Source organism: Drosophila grimshawi, unplaced genomic scaffold (genome assembly GCF_018153295.1).
Source record: "Drosophila grimshawi isolate 15287-2541.00 unplaced genomic scaffold, ASM1815329v1 contig_1367, whole genome shotgun sequence".
Classification (NCBI taxonomy): domain Eukaryota; kingdom Metazoa; phylum Arthropoda; class Insecta; order Diptera; family Drosophilidae; genus Drosophila; species Drosophila grimshawi.
In genome coordinates, this window is record NW_025062889.1 from 11,614,593 (window position 1) to 11,631,730 (window position 17,138).

At 38.5% G+C, this 17,138-nt stretch overlaps 7 protein-coding genes across 7 annotated transcripts; 6 read left to right on the top strand and 1 right to left on the bottom strand.

Annotated features, from left to right (window-relative positions):
* The first annotated feature begins 1,698 nt into the window (after window positions 1–1,698).
* On the top strand, window positions 1,699–2,541 carry LOC6561121 (surface protein). Its single transcript, XM_043215540.1, has one exon. The coding sequence runs from the start codon at window positions 1,699–1,701 to the stop codon at window positions 2,539–2,541; it is 843 nt and encodes a 280-aa protein (XP_043071475.1).
* A 3,584-nt stretch (window positions 2,542–6,125) lies between these two features.
* LOC6561122 (cAMP-dependent protein kinase catalytic subunit) lies at window positions 6,126–6,503 on the top strand. The gene is made up of 2 exons (XM_001986483.2): window positions 6,126–6,272; window positions 6,336–6,503. Exons 1-2 carry the CDS (start codon window positions 6,126–6,128, stop codon window positions 6,471–6,473), a joined length of 285 nt encoding a protein of 94 aa, XP_001986519.1. The 3' UTR covers window positions 6,474–6,503.
* Window positions 6,504–6,859: 356 nt separating this feature from the next.
* On the top strand, window positions 6,860–7,196 carry LOC116805145. The gene is made up of 2 exons (XM_032735653.1): window positions 6,860–6,952; window positions 7,011–7,196. Exons 1-2 carry the CDS (start codon window positions 6,860–6,862, stop codon window positions 7,194–7,196), a joined length of 279 nt encoding a protein of 92 aa, XP_032591544.1.
* A 1,684-nt stretch (window positions 7,197–8,880) lies between these two features.
* LOC6561064 (procathepsin L) lies at window positions 8,881–10,810 on the top strand. The gene is made up of 4 exons (XM_032734226.2): window positions 8,881–8,906; window positions 9,504–9,674; window positions 9,736–9,944; window positions 10,021–10,810. Exons 2-4 carry the CDS (start codon window positions 9,510–9,512, stop codon window positions 10,721–10,723), a joined length of 1,077 nt encoding a protein of 358 aa, XP_032590117.1. The 5' UTR covers window positions 8,881–8,906; window positions 9,504–9,509; the 3' UTR covers window positions 10,724–10,810.
* A 443-nt stretch (window positions 10,811–11,253) lies between these two features.
* Window positions 11,254–14,547, top strand: LOC6561065 (ras-GEF domain-containing family member 1C). Its single transcript, XM_001986485.2, has 6 exons — window positions 11,254–11,408; window positions 11,863–12,663; window positions 12,729–13,475; window positions 13,536–13,679; window positions 13,740–13,945; window positions 14,005–14,547. Exons 1-6 carry the CDS (start codon window positions 11,358–11,360, stop codon window positions 14,243–14,245), a joined length of 2,190 nt encoding a protein of 729 aa, XP_001986521.2. The 5' UTR covers window positions 11,254–11,357; the 3' UTR covers window positions 14,246–14,547.
* Window positions 14,548–15,086: 539 nt separating this feature from the next.
* Window positions 15,087–15,922, bottom strand: LOC6561134 (anaphase-promoting complex subunit 10). Its single transcript, XM_001986486.2, has 2 exons — window positions 15,700–15,922; window positions 15,087–15,643 (listed from the first exon to the last, which is right to left on the bottom strand). Exons 1-2 carry the CDS (start codon window positions 15,836–15,838, stop codon window positions 15,189–15,191), a joined length of 594 nt encoding a protein of 197 aa, XP_001986522.1. The 5' UTR covers window positions 15,839–15,922; the 3' UTR covers window positions 15,087–15,188.
* A 63-nt stretch (window positions 15,923–15,985) lies between these two features.
* Window positions 15,986–16,755, top strand: LOC6559704 (U3 small nucleolar ribonucleoprotein protein IMP3). The gene is made up of 3 exons (XM_001986487.2): window positions 15,986–16,183; window positions 16,245–16,456; window positions 16,516–16,755. Exons 1-3 carry the CDS (start codon window positions 16,047–16,049, stop codon window positions 16,710–16,712), a joined length of 546 nt encoding a protein of 181 aa, XP_001986523.1. The 5' UTR covers window positions 15,986–16,046; the 3' UTR covers window positions 16,713–16,755.
* The last annotated feature ends 383 nt before the right edge of the window (window positions 16,756–17,138 follow it).

The following is a 17,138-nucleotide window of genomic DNA, read 5'->3' on the forward strand; positions in this document are numbered from 1 at the left end:
GGACAACTAGAGAGAGAAAGAGAGAGAGAGAGAAAGAGAGCATGAGGCGCCACTAAAAACAAACACGATTATAAAAACAAGCAACAAAAAAAAAAAAACACAAAAATCAAAATAAAAATCATATATATAAACTTAAATCAAATAACTGAATTACAATAACAATTTACCCCTTTCTTAAGTATAAACTCATAATAAATCGCTATACGAATGCTAAAGTTTCACTCTAAGCGAATGTCCTTAATTAAGATAAACAAAAACAAAAGCAAAAACAAAAAACAAACAAACACACACAAAAACGAATAAACATACATATATTTATAAACACCTAACGCAATTGAGCAAATTGATAATAATACGTGATTAATCAAAGTTAATTTAGTTGACCACAAACGAAAAAAAGAAAAAAAAACACACACACTCAAAATTACACGATTACAAAAATGGAACAAAACGCTAACGAAGCGTTCAGTTCAGAAAGTAATACAAAACTAAATCAAATAGGTGAGCTAAACCCCAAATCGTTAAACTATACAATTTACTACACACAAACACACACATATGCAGATTCTGGAAATCGGTTCAGAATCTGGATATCTGTATCTATGTTTAAATACCTAATACAGAAGACTAATGCGCAGCTATCAGCCTATTACTAACTAAAAGTTCACAACAAATCAATTCTCAAAAATAACTGAAAAAATATCACGAACAATTTTGCAAAGAAAATACAAAATGAAAACTTTGTGCAATCAGCTAGGAAAATGATGAAAATGAAAATCGACAATTTCAAATCTGTGAAACTTGAGAAAAACATAATAAACTCAAAGCAAAAATTGGTTTTAAAAATGAATTAAGACTCATTAGTTTCCTTTGCCGTTTGCACAAATATATTTTGGGGCCATTTGAGCGCCACTTTCGAGACTCCTGCTAAAAAGTGGTGGTTTGGGGCTTAGCTTTTCCATAGTTGTTGTTGTTGTTGCCAATTGCTGTTGTCACCAAGATTTGTGTTCAACTAACTAACTTTAGCTTCAGACTCGCTCTTTCGCACTAACCCAATAATGCCAAGCTCGCTGCTAGTCGATCGACATATGTGCACACATATCTAACTATACATACACTCAGAGAAAAAAACCAAGTCAATTTTGTACATCAAGTATGGAAATCGTAGACCAAAGAACGAAGTTCTAAAACTAATAAGCCAAGTAGGATTTCTCTTATTAAGCAGATGCGATGTTAACAAATGTCCAAGAATTTCTTAAATCAAGAGCTTGCTTACTTGAAATAAGTTCTTTAATTATGAAAGGTAGTCAAGTAACTCAATCATCCCAGAAATGATCTATGTTGAAAACTAAATCAAATTAAGTTTTTTTTTTTGACTTAATCTTTTAACTTTTAGGAGTTGTTCTTCTATTTTTTAATCATAAAAAAAGACATAGGAATTTGAACGTATTAAAAATGTAATTTTACTGAATTTTTAACCGTTTTTTTCTCTGAGTGTATTGTAAGTGGTAAGTGTGTGCATATAAAATAAATAAATGCCATAACACATAAGTGTCTTTAACTGAAGTCGTTCTTTGTTTCTTCGTGTATTCCTTTATCCTCATCGCCTCCGATTGTAGACGGCCCATCACCTCGACGACTCCACGCACACCCGCCGCACTCGTCAAGCTGCCGAGTACAACACCACTGCCTCTGCTCATGTCCACCAGCGGCAGTCTGTTCGCCAAGCCAAAATCATCATTGGTCGGCGACAGCTCCTCGGATGCCTCTCAGCAGCCGTCGACGGTGTGGTTCAAGCTGAATCACGATCGCTCGCTGGCCGATGCGGCTGCTGCTGCTAGTGATGTGGATGCCGATCTGGAGGCGGATGTTGAGGAGCACGACGATGCTGACGGCGATACTGATTTCGATGAACATGAGCACGAACACGAACACGAAAACGAGCACGAGCACGACAATGGCGTTGGTGGAGATTCGTCCGGTGAGCATGCGCGCGAGTTGAGCGATGGCGATGACGTCAAGGAGCACGTTTTTCCGCTGAACGACAATGAGCTGCACAACGAGATGCATTCGATTGAGGAGCTGCAGTTACAGTTGCAGCAATCGCATGATGATCACGAGGAGGACACGGCCGATGCGGATGCAGATCATGAGTCCGATGCGGAAACTGATCCTGAGACAGACTCGCACTACGAGTCGTCGGCCAGGCCAGATGCGTTGCCCAGCACCACGGAATCGCCAGCGATTGAGGTGCGTCTCAAGCAGATTGCACAGGATTTTGAGAAGATGACCAGCTCGCAGGAGCTGCAGCGTGCTGCTGTGGTCAGCAAGGATGAAATGACGCCACAATCATCGCTCTCGCTAAGTGATCTGATACGCACACTGCGTCCCAATGAGCAGCAAATCATTCCACAGATCGACTCCGACTACTCGAATGCCATGCGTGTCCTGGGCAAGACATCTGCCGTCGTCCTCAACAACAATAACAACAACGAGGATTCGCGCAAGTTCAAAGTGTTGCCAGAGCCACACAGCTTCTAAATTGAGGAGCGGGAAGATGATTGGGCCACTGTTTGTTGGGTTCCACTGAGGAATGTTCATTTCTTGGTAGGCTATTGAAATGACGCTTCTCTCTGCGGACCCCCAACAGTTTATACTATTACTCCAGACTCTCCCTGTAGAAATTAAATGATCAACTTTAGAGTGAGTGAGAGAAGGATAGTGAGAAAGAGAGCTTAAAAGAGTTAAGATACACACTTATTTACTGCTTAATTATACAAATACATATACTATATGCTTTAATTGTATGACAAAACACAAAAAAAAAACAAACAAACTCTTGATTAATAAAAACGAATTTGGTAAATGTAAAATTGAGAATTATTCTTCCTCTAGGCAGTCTGAGCACTAAAGCCAAGCTGTGATTTATTTGTACTCATCGCAGTATAGAGCCTAAAAGCCAATAACCATAAATTATGTGTTAAACTCTAAAGCGTGGCTTGTGGAATGTTGTTGTTGCATTTATTCCTGGCTTAGTTCGCCAGAGGCTGCAAACTATCATCATCATCATCATTATGATTGGGGCTTGGCTTGTGCTCGGCAAATGTGCAAATCATTTTTCTTAATTTTAAGAGGATTTCAAAGAGTTGACGCTAGCGCATTACACAATATTTTATGTGTTGCTTCATTTCATTGTTGGATGAAGGCGAGACTGAAAATGAAGACGTGACGGACCGGACACTGGACTCTGGACACTAGATAGATAGCTCACAGTGGACGGAACACATTAAACAGAAGAAGACTCTCCCACCCGCCATTAGCATTTTTCTCTGCCTTTGCCAGCATCTTCAATTTCTTCTTTTTATTGTGCTTTGGAAACAGACACAGACACAGACGAAGTCGAAGGCGTCTCTGACTTTGACTTGAAATCTGAGTTTGTTTGATGTTCGACTGACTGAGCATGTTGCTAACACACTCAGAAAAAACTAAAACTCACAAGCTTGTCTGAATGTTAAAAAGAATCACATAAAAATATCAACATTCCAGTTTATTTTCGAGTTGATTTATATTTTTCATAACTTCAGCAGTAAAGTTATCTGAAAGTTGAATTTACTTTTGTTATTTTGTATTGTATAATTGTCGACTGAAGACAATTGTTTTAGTTTTAAATAAAATATTAATGAAAAGAAAGAAAATCAAATTATTTTTACTTGTCGATTAGGAATTAAGGACAATTACCTAAAATATATTCACAGATTTATAAATTCAATTTATGATTATTATTTCTTAAAATCACAATATAGTTGTGGTTCTCAGAGCAGTTTTAGTTCCACCTCACATCTTTTTTCGAGTGCACGGAAAGTGGTTAATGAAAGGAGTCTATACAGTTTTACGGCTGTGCATATGTGTGTACACTGTGTACACACACAAATGGGGAGATACTGACACAGACAGAGAGCCACAGAGTTGAAGTTCTGAAGACAACCTTGAAAAGCAAGGTAGGGTCCAACGAACGTACATAAAAAGTTTCTCTTTTGCTGAAACGGCAATCTCAGACCACTCACAAAAAGGTAAACATTCCTCACGTACATGTTTGAAAAGCTGCAGCAGCCACAAAAACAACAATAAGAACACCAGCAACAGGTAACTGGGATAATTGAGAGCGGAACTTAAGAAGCATTTTTCATGCTTTTCACTTGTCCTACAAAGTGCGAACAAAATGTATCATAAGGTTGTTTTATGCCATAAAAGATCATATCTAATTCACCAAGAGCTAAAATGTGTGTTAAAATTCTTCTGAGCTCTGTGCATTCGATAACCTGTACATAACATAACTTTAATAATTAACTGAATATATACATAATTTTTTCAATGAAAAAAGCTTAATGCTTTAAAGTACTGTAAAATGTAATAATTCAATTATAATTTTTGAGATGACCAATAATTTGGCTCATCTCCGGTGGATTAAAGCCAACCCATTACTGAAGAGCCTCAAGAACTGAGACTCGCAGCCCGTCCTTTGATTCAACCAACTATGAGATCGATTTTGATAAATTAAATTGTCATCAATCAAAGTTACTTTCTATATATAATTAAACCTAAATATAATCAAACTTAAAGAAAAAAAAACATTAAGTAATTATAACCATACATTAAAGGTAATTAAATCTAAATAATAGTTGATTGGTTGATTAGGGACATCGCTTTATGCTCAGATCAATGAATTTTAATCGCACGTTTTAATAATATTTCATTTGAGCGTATGCGCCATCTATATATCAGTTGTGGTACTATTACTACTACTATCACCGAATTGATCGCTCATAATATGATTCATAGATGGAAATTGGTCTTTGGATTTGTAGCTGGGTATTTGCTTGTCGATCACTCTTCAGAACTCTTATTTTCAATTAACAGCTTCGTTTTCTGTGTGATATCTGAAATGCACTTTATTAAAGTATACGCATACATGATACACAATTGCGTTATAAATCAAGTGAATCAACAACAAAAGAAGTTTTGCCAGTCATAAACACAAAATCACAGCACATTGATTGATTGCCTCAATTAATAAGATATATGTATGAAATATACCTTGTGTTACCTCATGAAATAATAAGGCTACATTTTAAAATTAACATTTAGAATGATTAAAGTTAAAATAATATTTTTTTGAAACAAATTTGAATATTAAATTGCCTCCCATAATTATGTCACTCCTTCTGAATTTATTACTTAAAAGTAAGGAAATGAATATTCAAAGTTATATAATACATTACAGTATTATGAAATTAATTATCATTATTATTAAAACAGAAATCAACTGGTTGATTTTAAATACTGAACTAACTGGTAAAACTCAAATCACAAAAAATTTGATTATTCATAATCATATGAAAATTATGGACCCAATAAAAAACAGATGGAAACGAATTTTTTTTCTCTGTATAATTTTTGCATTGTATGACAATAATTAAAAAGTAATTAAATAATAACAACCAATAAATACTGAAGTCAATAAACTAGAACAACCGTTATGCGTTACGTACATGCAGAATAGACTCATGCCATCCCTTTCTTACACACGCTGATAATAGTGAGATCAATATGTTAATCCATTTTCAACTATAAGTGTGGTATTTCTTATCCGGTCTTGAGGAAATTTGTCCAGTTGATCAATAATATGTATATGTAAATCAATTAAAAGTCTCTGCCTTTAAAATTGGGGCTTTTATTGCTATCGGTAAAACGGAGTAAACAGAGGAAGTTTTCAATCAAATGAAAAAAAAATAACTTGATCTGCCCGAGGATGTTACATACGTTGGCACAAAACTATTACACCCCTTTTATCTATTTTTAATGGGTTCAGGGGAACACAAATGTGATTCCCCGTTGGATTTGAATTAATCTCAATCCAATGACATCTATGTATAAATAATTAAAACAAACAATCAAAAATTATCAAAATCGATAGCTATAAATTCCCCTTCGACTGAAACTCGCATTTTATTCGGAGATCAGAACCAGAAAGGTAAATACTGACTTAGTTTGACACACAAATATACAGTATTAAAAGGCGCTCAATAAAATTGTAAATGTGACCATTATTAATTTTACAGAACAGAATGAAACTGTTGTTTGTTGTACTCCTATGCGTGGCTGTTGCCTCAGCCCAGCTTGGTGGCCTTGGCATCTTTGGAAATGCGGCAAATAGAGTGCAGGAAGGAGCAAACCCTATACTCTCGAGTGTGCCGATTTTTGGAGACTTTTTGGTAAGCTGGAAGAGTAAATAGCTTTGAATTGAAATTGAATTTTCTTTTTTAACTCTCCCTCAGAAACAATCGACCCAAGCATTCACTGGTCTCTTAGGTGGTGGAATGCAGCAGCAGCAACAACAACAGCCGCAACAACAACAGCCGCAACAACAACAGCCGCAACAACAACAGCCACAACAAAACCAACAAATGGGATAATTGAGAGCGGAACTTGTCCTGCACAATGTAAAATCGTATTATAAGGTTGTCATATTGTTATACTCTCAACATAAATTTATTAATTAACTTAACATAACTTAATTTTAAGCCGGCTTCTGAGAGATATTCGCTTACTTCAATTGCAGTCAATGACAAAATACATTATTTAAAATCAGGTTACACACGAAGCGGAAGCTTAAAAGTACTTTGAATTTTAAGAATTAAAATAAACATTTTACACTTTCACTTTTCGGTTGCATCCGTTTACAAAGGGAAAGGGGTTTGTATAAAAGTGGAGTTTCAATGATCCACAATCATTGCAAAGTCAGCACTTGAAACGTGAGAACAACCTTCACCAAGTAATCCTCAAACCACACTTAAACAACATGAAACTAATGATCCTGTCTCTTATTGCATCCTTTGCATTTGCATCGGCTCTACCTCAGCTTGAACGAGGCTCAATATTTGCACCGAGTGGAGTAAGTTCTCTTAAATCAAATGATAGTTCTACAACAGTAAAACCTTGCTAATTCGCAGATGTTTGAGATGACCAACAACTTGGCAGCACCTCCAGTAGACTTGAGCCAACCCATTATACTACTGCCAGTGGCCACACCCATTACTGAGGAACCCCAGGAACCGAGACTCACAGCCCGTCCTTTGATTCTCCCAACTATGGCACCAACTATGAGACCAACTATGAGACCAACTATGAGAACTTAAAAAAAAATTATTCCATTATTTCATTATGTTAACTAATTTTACGAATTAAATTGCTACCACTCAAAGTTGACTTTTATATTTATTTAAACATAAGCATTATCGCTTTTACACTAAAAAGAAATAGGTAATGAACTATAACTATAGATTAAAGGCACTTAAAACTTATTTATAGTAGATTGGCTGATGAGGGCAATCGCTTTATATACTTACAATATTTATTTGTTGACGGATTTCTTAATTTAGACCAATAAACGGTTTTCAATGGCAGGCGCCATCTATATGTCAGTTCTTGTACTACAGCGACTACCACGACTCTTGCTTCTTGCTGAGCAGTTTTGTCTGGCAAATGAAAGCGAGCACCAAGATACTGTAGATGCAGTGTCCGGCTCATCGCCGGCGGTGTCGGTCATATTTGGCTGGCGTCGATTGTGGAAAACCGCATGGGATACGGCGAAGGAATCGAAGCTTGAACTCGAAATGATCTCTCAGCAGTACGGACAACAAACAAGACAAGAAAGGGCAACACACTGGGCAATAGGGCATGCAATTTTCTAGAATAAGAGTTAGGCCCGAATTTAAAATTTTGTAGATGTACAAAATCTACTTCTTATTTTGAGTATAAATATAATGTTATAATTATTACTATTTATTACATATGCTAATTATAGTGATACTGTATTACCAACTCGATTATGTCAAATTGTCAACTTTGTTGAATTTCTAATCATATTCTTTTTGCTGAACACAAACAAGTTCCCTCCGGTTATCAACGAAAATAACATAAGATGTTAGCAGATGCATATATATATATATATATATATAAATATATGTATATAGGATAAATATATTGCTACTGTGGCGCTAATTAGTGACTATAAATCCCAAAACCAGTCGAGATTTCAAATGATAAACATCCAGTTTTGTTTGTGGTATAAAATATAATCACAGTATTTGTGTCTTACATATATGCAAATATATATTTCGATGATAATGTGCGAGCCGAGAAATAAGCTTCGTATTTACATTTTTCTAATATAATTTGCATGAAAACGCAGAATTGAATTTACGACCGAGATTGCTATAAAAGCGCAGTCTCTGGCAACTCAACAAACATTGATATTGGCGGATCAGGCCGAGAAAGGTTAATACTAACATAGTATTTTCAGTGCAAGTAGTTTAAAGTGAATGTTAAACATATAAGATGTGTGAAAAAAGAACAAAAGGAGAACGCACTCAGCGAGTGTCTATGCAATTTGTTTTTGTTATTTGTCATTTTTGGATAAGCAAACAATAAGTACTTCTTGTTGTTCTAATCAAGACTTCTGTTCTAAATACAAAACAAGTTCTCTGTGGCAATCTTCAGAAAAACCATAATTGAGCAGCAAATGCGAATATATGTATAAATGTATATAGGATAAAAACAAATATATTGCTAGACATTGTGCTAATTAGTGACTATAATTCCCCAAACCAGTCGAGATTTCAAATGCTACACGTAAATTGATTACCATCCAGTTTTAATTAATCAAAGTATATGTGAATTACATATATGCAAAAATCTCGAGAATAATGTGCGATCTTTAAAGTTTAAATTGAATTTACGACTCTGACTCCGACTCTGACTTTGACTACGATTATCGCGATTGTTATAAAAACGCAGTTTTCGACAACTGAAAGTCACATTTATATTGGCGGATCAGAGCCAGAAAGGTTAATACTGGCATAGTTTGTAATACATACAAGTCGTTTAACAAATATTAATCTCACAAAGTGAATGTATATAAAACACATAACTAATACTTATAAGTGATTTAATTGACTACGTAATCTTTGCCAATTGCACTTTAAATCAAGTCATCAAGCCATCAATCACGAGTGAATTTCAGTATTTAAGCACCTAAGTTAGGCACGGGGAATATTTCATAACCTTGGAGACCGGAATTCAACTGATTGTCATTATAAATATGAAAAATCAACCGAGATTAAGTTCAAAGTATATACCTTATTGGTTCGGACAAGTATTTTTCAAAGCACAGTTCACGACAAAATTAATATACTCTCGGCAAGGGTATTTTTAATGTTTATTTGATTTGCGTTGCACGTCTTTTTTTGCTGCGTTCAGCTGAACAAAACTAACTTAATTGCATATAGTGTAAGAATATTGTTAACGAGTTTGGAGTTCCCTTTAAAAATATCACATCAAATCAATCTCAATGTTGGCTAATTTAATAACTACAGTAAAGAGGAAAATACAATTTTCTTAAGAAATATGTAAATATTATTTTTATTTATATTATTTATTTACAGATCAGAATGAAATTGGTGTTTGCTTTACTCCTATGTGTGGCTTTTGCCTCTGCCCAGTTTGGCGGCTTTCAAAATGCGGCAAACAGATTTCAGCAAGGAATAGCAAGTCTTGGAAGCAGAATACCCTCACCACCAACGCTCACCAATGTGCAGAACTTTGGTGACTTTGTGGTAAGCTGGTAGAGTTAACAGCATCGAATTACATTTTAAATCTATTTGAACTCTCCATCAGACACAATCGGGCAAAACCTATCTGAATGCGGCAGATCGGCGATTGCGCGAGGGTCTCTTCAGTGCCCGTAAATCCTTGGTTGATGCCACTAATACGGCGTTCGCTAGCGGTGCCTCCGGTTTTGAGCAGGCTGTGAATGCCTTTGCTGATCTGACGAATGCCGAGTTCCTTAAGCAGCTCACGGGATTGAGGAAGTCAGCAAGCGGCGAGTAAGTGGGGGAGCATAGATTATTAGTTCTTTTCAGCTTATCTATAAATATTAACTCCAATTAACTCATATTCCAGGCAAAGTGCGAAGGCACATCGTTTGTCACCCACAGTGCCAAAGGGAGTTCGTGTCCCGCAGTCCTTTGACTGGCGTGAGAAGGGCGGAGTGACGCCTGTTAAGTTCCAAGGTGAATGTGGCTCTTGTTGGTCCTTCGCAACAACTGGTGCCATTGAGGGTCATGTGTTCCGTAAGACGGGCAAATTACCAAATCTGTCGGAACAGAATCTGATTGATTGTGGCAAGATGGAATTGGGTCTGGCCGGTTGTGATGGTGGCTTCCAGGAATACGCATTCAATTTTGTACAAGAGCAAAATGGCATTGCCAAAGGCGATAGTTATCCCTACTTGGATAAGAAGGATACATGCAAATATAAATCGAACATTTCGGGTGCCCAAATTACTGGATTTGCTGCCATCGAACCGAAGGATGAGGCAACGATGAAAACTGTGGTTGCCACTCAGGGTCCACTTGCCTGCTCGGTGAATGGACTGGAGAGTCTGCTCCTGTATAAGCATGGCATCTACGACGATAAGGAGTGCAACAACGGTGAGGTGAATCATTCCGTCTTGGTCGTTGGCTATGGCAGCGAGAAGGGCAAAGATTTCTGGATCGTGAAGAACTCGTGGGACAAGGCCTGGGGCGAGGAGGGATATTTCCGTTTGCCACGTGGCAGTAACTTCTGCGGCATTGCCAGCGAGTGCAGTTATCCAATAATTTAATATACTTTAATGTCCAACAATACCAAGATTATTTTCATCACATGACGAGTTGTTCTGCAATTTCAATAAAAAAATTTTATTTTTAGAGTCGCCACACGTTTCAAATTTTAGTCTTCATTGAGTTAATCCCAATGTATATTTTTATATTGATTCGAGTATTAAACACGAATTTCATACAAATTTCACATCAGCCAACGCCATTTTCCAATATTTGGTTAAATATTTACGAATTCTGTAGAGTTCAGGGCTGCAACATTAGTAACTTATTATATTTACCGATTCAAATGTGCAAATAATTATATTTCAGCTGGCATGGAATGTTCGCTTACATTTTTTATTTAAGCCAAATAAAATCCTTGACCTTATTTTGACAAAACGATTAAATTTATAACTGAATTATTGTGAATGCCTTGTTGCGCGCTCATTGGCAGTGTTGTACAATTTGTTCATGAACTGAATCAGTTCACTACGTTTTTATTCTCCATGCTCACTCATTCGTGAACAGCAACACAACACTGTCTGGTGTGGGAGATAAATAAGTAAATAAAAATAAATCGCCAGCATAAACGAAATTGTTAATTTGCCAAACGGAAACGAGCAATTAATGTTGAATAAAATGTGGCAGCCATAAAAGATGACGAGTTTGCGTCGATTGGAGCGCAAATACCCAATGTTGTTCCTGCAGGTGTGTAGTTAAACAAAAAAAAACAACAAAAAAGAATTCTAATAAGATAGCAAGCAACCGGGGTACCCAACCCACTTTTTGGTAAAGTGGGCGTTGTCACCACCCCATTGTCACAAGGCTGTTCTTAATTTCGTATTCGTTTTCGTTTGCTAACCAAACCCATTGTGCCGCGTTTCGCCATTAATAATGTTGCGTCTGTTTGTAATTCCGATTCCTATTTACAGAAATGTGCTTGATAGTCTCGTGCATTGATATTAATCCAAAGAAACCACCCCCAGGGTCATATATACATATATGCATTTTACCAATACAAAGACAACAACAACCATCACCACCACCACCTAATTGTCATACCCACTTGACTAACTGTTAACCGATCCAACAAAAAAAATAAAAATTAAAACAAAAAATGGACGAAGACATTATGAATGCAGTTGAATCTCTTTTCGGGAAGGATGTGAAAATTGTTGACTGCGAAACATCGTCTTCAGTGCAGCAGGAGGAGGTGTTGCTCATCAATGGGGTGCCAGTTAAATTGGATGGGCTGCCGGCAGACGATGCCAGTGCCATTAAGAGTGCCCTGCTCGATGGCCAGATGCCGGCAGTGGAGCATCTGAATCAGTTACTCTTTCGCGCCGGATTGGCACAGCAGCCCATCGAGGTGGAAACATCGCTGACAGTCAAATCCTCGCTGACGACCACCGAGGAGGTGCTAGTCTCACGTAACGGAAAAGTGTTGGACGAACGGACCGTCGAAACCAAAGAGCACTTTAATCATCAGTCGCATCAGAAGGAGATCTGGCAGCCAGTCAGACAGGAGAACGCCTTGGCACGTGCAACGCCGGAGAATGCACTCAAATATCGCACAAGTTCGAATTCCACATTCTCGTCCCAAGGTACAACAACTGATGGGGAACCGCATGGAATTGCCGATCGTCTTGGCCGGCAATTGAATCAAACCTTTTCGAATGCCTCACTGGTGTCGAGCAGCTCAGCAATAACTGGGTCGGATCAGGTGATTGGCTCCACATCGAATGTGTCCAATGCCACAACACTGGGCGACAAGTCTTCGAATATTAGCAGCTGTGACTCGGGCCATGACGGCCTCTTCCACAGTGTCTCGATGAGTGCGCCTTATATGCAGGGACATGGACATGGACAGGGACAGGGACGTGACACCCAAACGGATTCCTTGTACTGTGACATTCTCAGCTCAGCTGACGACACAGACGATGCAGTGTCTGTCGCCAAGCTGGTAAGCCAACCATAATCATAAATTGGTAAATTCAACCGATTGGAACTCACTCAATTCATTTGCAGAGCACCATTCTACAGATCAGAGAGTCCTGTGACATTGTCAAGGATTGCCAAACCAAAGACTTGCCAGCCGCTGGTGATTTAGCCGTGCTAGTCACGCTCCTCACCAGCTGCAGCAATGAGGATATTGAGTTCACATTTCTACTCTGTGCGCGCTTATTTGTTTCGATGCGGGAGCTGTTGGCAAAGATCATCCAACAGTGCCGGGGACAAGAGGATGTCCTGCTGCGTCTGCTTAGTCACTGGCTGCGCATATGTCCCAACGATTTTCGCAACGAGACGTTGTTGCAAGAACTACGCAGGCAGCAAAGTAGCGCAGGATTAAGTGCTTTCCTCGATGGTATTCCCGACGCACTGCACCAAGTGGATGCGAACAATCGCTTGCAACTGCAGTATTTGTTGGCCAAGCAGACCTCGGCCAGCTCGCTGGGGCGACAGAGTAGTATTAAATCGCTGAAGCGTTTCGCCGTCAACGTTTACAAATCGGACAATTTGCAGAGCAAGTGCAGCAGCGCCTTTGAACTGGCCCATCAGCTGTATGCCATCGAATATGCCTATCTCTCGCAGATACGTCTCGAGGAGTTTGTCCAAATGCTAAATACGGGCGAGTTCAAAACGTGCATGACGCAAACAAAGGCGAGCACCCTCGGCTGCAGCAGCAGCTCTGGCAAGCAACCCGAAATCAGCATTGCTGCCTATGTGCAGTGGTTCAATCAGCTCTCCCATTTGACTGCCACGGAGATACTCAAGGTAAGTGCATTTAAAACCATTTTAATCTACTCATTTAACTCATTTTCTCTCCTTCAAAAGCTTTGCAAAAAGTCTCAACGTGCGCAGATGGTTGAGTTCTGGATTGAGACCGCCTTGGAGTGCTTCAATACGGGCAATTTCAACAGTCTTATGGCCATTTTGACGGCTCTAAATATGAAGGCGATATCGCGTCTTAAAAAAACGGTTAGCAGCAATCCAAAACTTATTTACTTGCTGATTGTAAATTGCCCTCTTTGATTGCAGTGGTCCAAGGTGCAGACAACCAAATTTGAGGGCTTGGAACATCAAATGGATCCCAGCTCTAATTTCCATAATTACCGCTCGACCATGAAAGCAGCCGTTTGGCGCTCCGAGCGTGAGGATGCCAACAAAATTGAGCGTGCCATTATACCGTTCTTCTCGCTGTTCCTCAAGGACTTCAGTGCCATCAATGAGAGTCACACAACCAGGCAAGCATCTTTGAGCATACTGCATATTATAATACTTATTGATTTCTGTTCCGACTTAGACTCGCCAACGGATACTTTAATTTTGAAAAGTGTTCGCTTCTGGGCGCCCAGCTGCGAATCTTTAATAAATGCCAACGATTGGATTGTCCGTACGAGCAATTGGCCAGCGTTGTGACCTATTTGCAGAAGGCAGAAGTTTTCACCGAGGATCTGCTGATGAAATCTTCCTATGAGTGCGAGTCGCCGGATGGTGCTGACGAGAAGGATCATTACAAAGCAATGAAAGCTGCTACAAAATAATCGAACACACATTATTCGAATCATACAATAAGATTAATTTTTTTATTTTGGGCAGAAATTTGAATCGAGCCTCGCACAAACTTCCATAAGAGTTTGTACACAAATGTTTTCTGTTGTTACTTCCATTTGCATTTGCATCGCAATAACGATAATAATTTTAACTCTAAAAAAACACAATCGTATTTGTTAATTTGTACTTAAGTCTCTAGGATTATATATACAATACACAATATATTCAACTGATTGTAATCGATAGGTTGCCATTCAATTTGAAAATCCAATAAATTTGCAAACAACATTAACAAGCGCGGTATACATTGGGGTGTGGTCGGGTCTAACTTCGCCAAACAATTGAAATACAATGCCTTTTTTTAAACAGAAAATTAGTCATAAATCGGCCATATCCGTGCGGATTCTGTCGAGTGCTGTGTCAAACGATTTTTTTGATGATGGATACCAGCCAGCAATCAAATCGTCTGCGATTTCCGCAAAAAAAACTGACTTTCTGATTTGGACTGAATTCTGCATACCCTCAGACCGAAATTTTTATAAGATGACCCCATAATTCTTGAATTCAATTCGATAGAGTTGCTCATTGCGATTCAAACACACCTTATCCTTCGAAAATCGGTACGGATATGGCCGAGTTCGAGCTACATTTCTGAAAAGCAATTGCCATAGCCTACTGACCCAACCAAAAAGTATGCTTTAATAATATTGTATTTCTGCGAGTAGGCATTTATAGTACAGCCCGCAAGTATGCTTTTTATTTAATATTACGCATGATTTTCATTTTACAAAGTTAACCTTAGATTATTCTATTTACAAATATTACCGAAAATTCCACAGAATATTTGTATTTCAGAAAACTTAATTTAAGTACACAATAGAGACAAATTGAGGATGTATAATTGCTAGTTAACCTATTTGTACACATATTTAATTAACGTATGGTAGCAAATTTTTGGAAGTCAACAGAACCGAATTTGCCAAATAGCTCCAAAGGATAATGTTTGCCCTCGCCGCCACAGGGGGCGTGGACACGAATCTGTCGCATGTGTGTGTCCCGACCGTTCTGATGATTCGAAATGACGGCAATCTGGAGCATGAAGGTGCGCAGGGATTTCACATTGCCATCCTTGATGGGTATTTGGACCCAACCGTTCGGCTCGGTCAGATCAATTACTTGCAGCTCCTGCAGATCATTGAAGTTCGTCCCGGATCGTATGGAGATGCGAGAAGGTGTGTAACTCTCGTCCAGCTTGTAATCGGTGTATATATATATCTGGCTGATGTTCGTTCGCTTGTGAAATTGTATGTTGACCAAATGTGGCAATTGACCATCCGACTGCCAGTATGTATCCATTATGTTGTCTCGCAATCGCTCAACGCCAAAGCCTGAGAAGTTGGAGTAGGATTAGATAAATAACATGCAATCTTTATTGTTTACTTGCCTGGCTTGCAGGAGGACAAGCTCCAAACGGCCTGCGCGCCAACTTCTCGCACATAGCCGAGTCGCTCCTCTCCAAGTGGATCCTCTTCGTTCGTAACGGCTGTCTTCGCTGTGGATTCCTCCTCTACGGTTGCCGCCATAGCGCTTTAAACAAAATCTCACAAAAATAATTTACAATTGCGCTCGAATTATTTTAGCCAGCTCGATTTGATTCAGCTTACAACACTGTGTCGAACAGCTGCGAGCGCATTGTCAACAAACGACGCACGAACGCTTTCCAACACTCGCACATAACAACGCACATGTGCAAGTCTAATTTAGAAAATAATAATAAAATAAAATACGATTATGGTGCGTAAGCTGAAATATCATGAGCAGAAATTGCTCAAGAAGGTCGATTTCATCACATGGAAAGTGGACAACAGCAGCAAAGAGAACAAAATCCTGCGACGCTATCACATACAAAAGCGGGAGGACTACACAAAGTGAGTTCCTAGTCGTCATATAAATATTAAATGCCAATACTAAAGTAGATTCTTTGTTTAGATACAACAAATTGGCTCGTGAAATTCGACAGCTGGCGGAGAAAATAGCTAAACTTGACGCAACGGATCCATTTAAGGCCGAAGCTTCAGCGATGCTCATGAATAAATTGCATGCGTTGGGAGTTGCCAATGATCATCTTACTTTGGAGACAGCCAGCAAAATGTCAGCAAGCAACTTTTGTCGTCGCCGCTTGCCCGTCATCGTGGTCAAATGTAAGTACAAAGAAGATATTATGTGGATAAGCGGAGCCTAATCATATATATTCTTTTAGTGCGAATGTCGGAGAATCTAAAACATGCCACCAATCTCATTGAGCAGGGACATGTCCGTGTCGGCCCCGAAATGGTTAAGGATCCTGCTTTCCTTGTCTCCCGCAACTTGCAAGACTTTGTCACCTGGGTGGATGGATCCAAAATTAAGGAGCATGTACTTCGCTATAATGACATGCGCGATGATTTCCAAATGTAAACGACAATTACAATTAAATTATCCTTTTTTTTAGTACACACAATTTGAACTGAGTTTTAACAATTGTAAAGGTGGCAATTTGTGATTTGTTAAATTATCATTTTTAATAACTTTATTACATTTCATATAATAATGTTTAGAATGCATTAATATAATTCATTAATGTTTGGGAGCCTTTCACGCCAAGGGCGCCTTGGGGCCACCACACATAAATATAGTACATACATATATAAATTTGTTCTTTAGAATCAACCCTTTCACTTTTCCCTTTGCCATTTGCCCGAAGCCGAAAATAATCATTTTACTTATGGCGGTAAACACATTTTTGATTCCTTATTAGTTTCTTCACATATATTATTATATTAGCTCTATTATTGATTGAAGGCCTTTGCAAAAATAATATCATTAAAACGAAGAATGTAATAA

Excerpts from the sequence above, each read along its gene's own strand:
- LOC6561121 (XM_043215540.1), top strand. The coding sequence starts at position 1,699 with ATGTCCACCAGCGGCAGTCTGTTCGCCAAGCCAAAATCATCATTGGTC.
- LOC6561122 (XM_001986483.2), top strand. The coding sequence starts at position 6,126 with ATGAAACTGTTGTTTGTTGTACTCCTATGCGTGGCTGTTGCCTCAGCC. Across the intron at positions 6,273-6,335 it reads CGATTTTTGGAGACTTTTTG|AAACAATCGACCCAAGCATT; the intron begins GTAAGCTGGAAG and ends ACTCTCCCTCAG.
- LOC116805145 (XM_032735653.1), top strand. The coding sequence starts at position 6,860 with ATGAAACTAATGATCCTGTCTCTTATTGCATCCTTTGCATTTGCATCG. Across the intron at positions 6,953-7,010 it reads CAATATTTGCACCGAGTGGA|ATGTTTGAGATGACCAACAA; the intron begins GTAAGTTCTCTT and ends GCTAATTCGCAG.
- LOC6561064 (XM_032734226.2), top strand. The coding sequence starts at position 9,510 with ATGAAATTGGTGTTTGCTTTACTCCTATGTGTGGCTTTTGCCTCTGCC. Across the intron at positions 9,675-9,735 it reads AGAACTTTGGTGACTTTGTG|ACACAATCGGGCAAAACCTA; the intron begins GTAAGCTGGTAG and ends ACTCTCCATCAG. Across the intron at positions 9,945-10,020 it reads AGGAAGTCAGCAAGCGGCGA|GCAAAGTGCGAAGGCACATC; the intron begins GTAAGTGGGGGA and ends CTCATATTCCAG.
- LOC6561065 (XM_001986485.2), top strand. The coding sequence starts at position 11,358 with ATGACGAGTTTGCGTCGATTGGAGCGCAAATACCCAATGTTGTTCCTG. Across the intron at positions 13,680-13,739 it reads TATCGCGTCTTAAAAAAACG|TGGTCCAAGGTGCAGACAAC; the intron begins GTTAGCAGCAAT and ends CTTTGATTGCAG. Across the intron at positions 13,946-14,004 it reads AATGAGAGTCACACAACCAG|ACTCGCCAACGGATACTTTA; the intron begins GCAAGCATCTTT and ends GTTCCGACTTAG.
- LOC6561134 (XM_001986486.2), bottom strand. The coding sequence starts at position 15,838 with ATGGCGGCAACCGTAGAGGAGGAATCCACAGCGAAGACAGCCGTTACG. Across the intron at positions 15,644-15,699 it reads CTTGTCCTCCTGCAAGCCAG|GCTTTGGCGTTGAGCGATTG; the intron begins GCAAGTAAACAA and ends CCAACTTCTCAG.
- LOC6559704 (XM_001986487.2), top strand. The coding sequence starts at position 16,047 with ATGGTGCGTAAGCTGAAATATCATGAGCAGAAATTGCTCAAGAAGGTC. Across the intron at positions 16,184-16,244 it reads AAGCGGGAGGACTACACAAA|ATACAACAAATTGGCTCGTG; the intron begins GTGAGTTCCTAG and ends TTCTTTGTTTAG. Across the intron at positions 16,457-16,515 it reads GCCCGTCATCGTGGTCAAAT|TGCGAATGTCGGAGAATCTA; the intron begins GTAAGTACAAAG and ends ATATTCTTTTAG.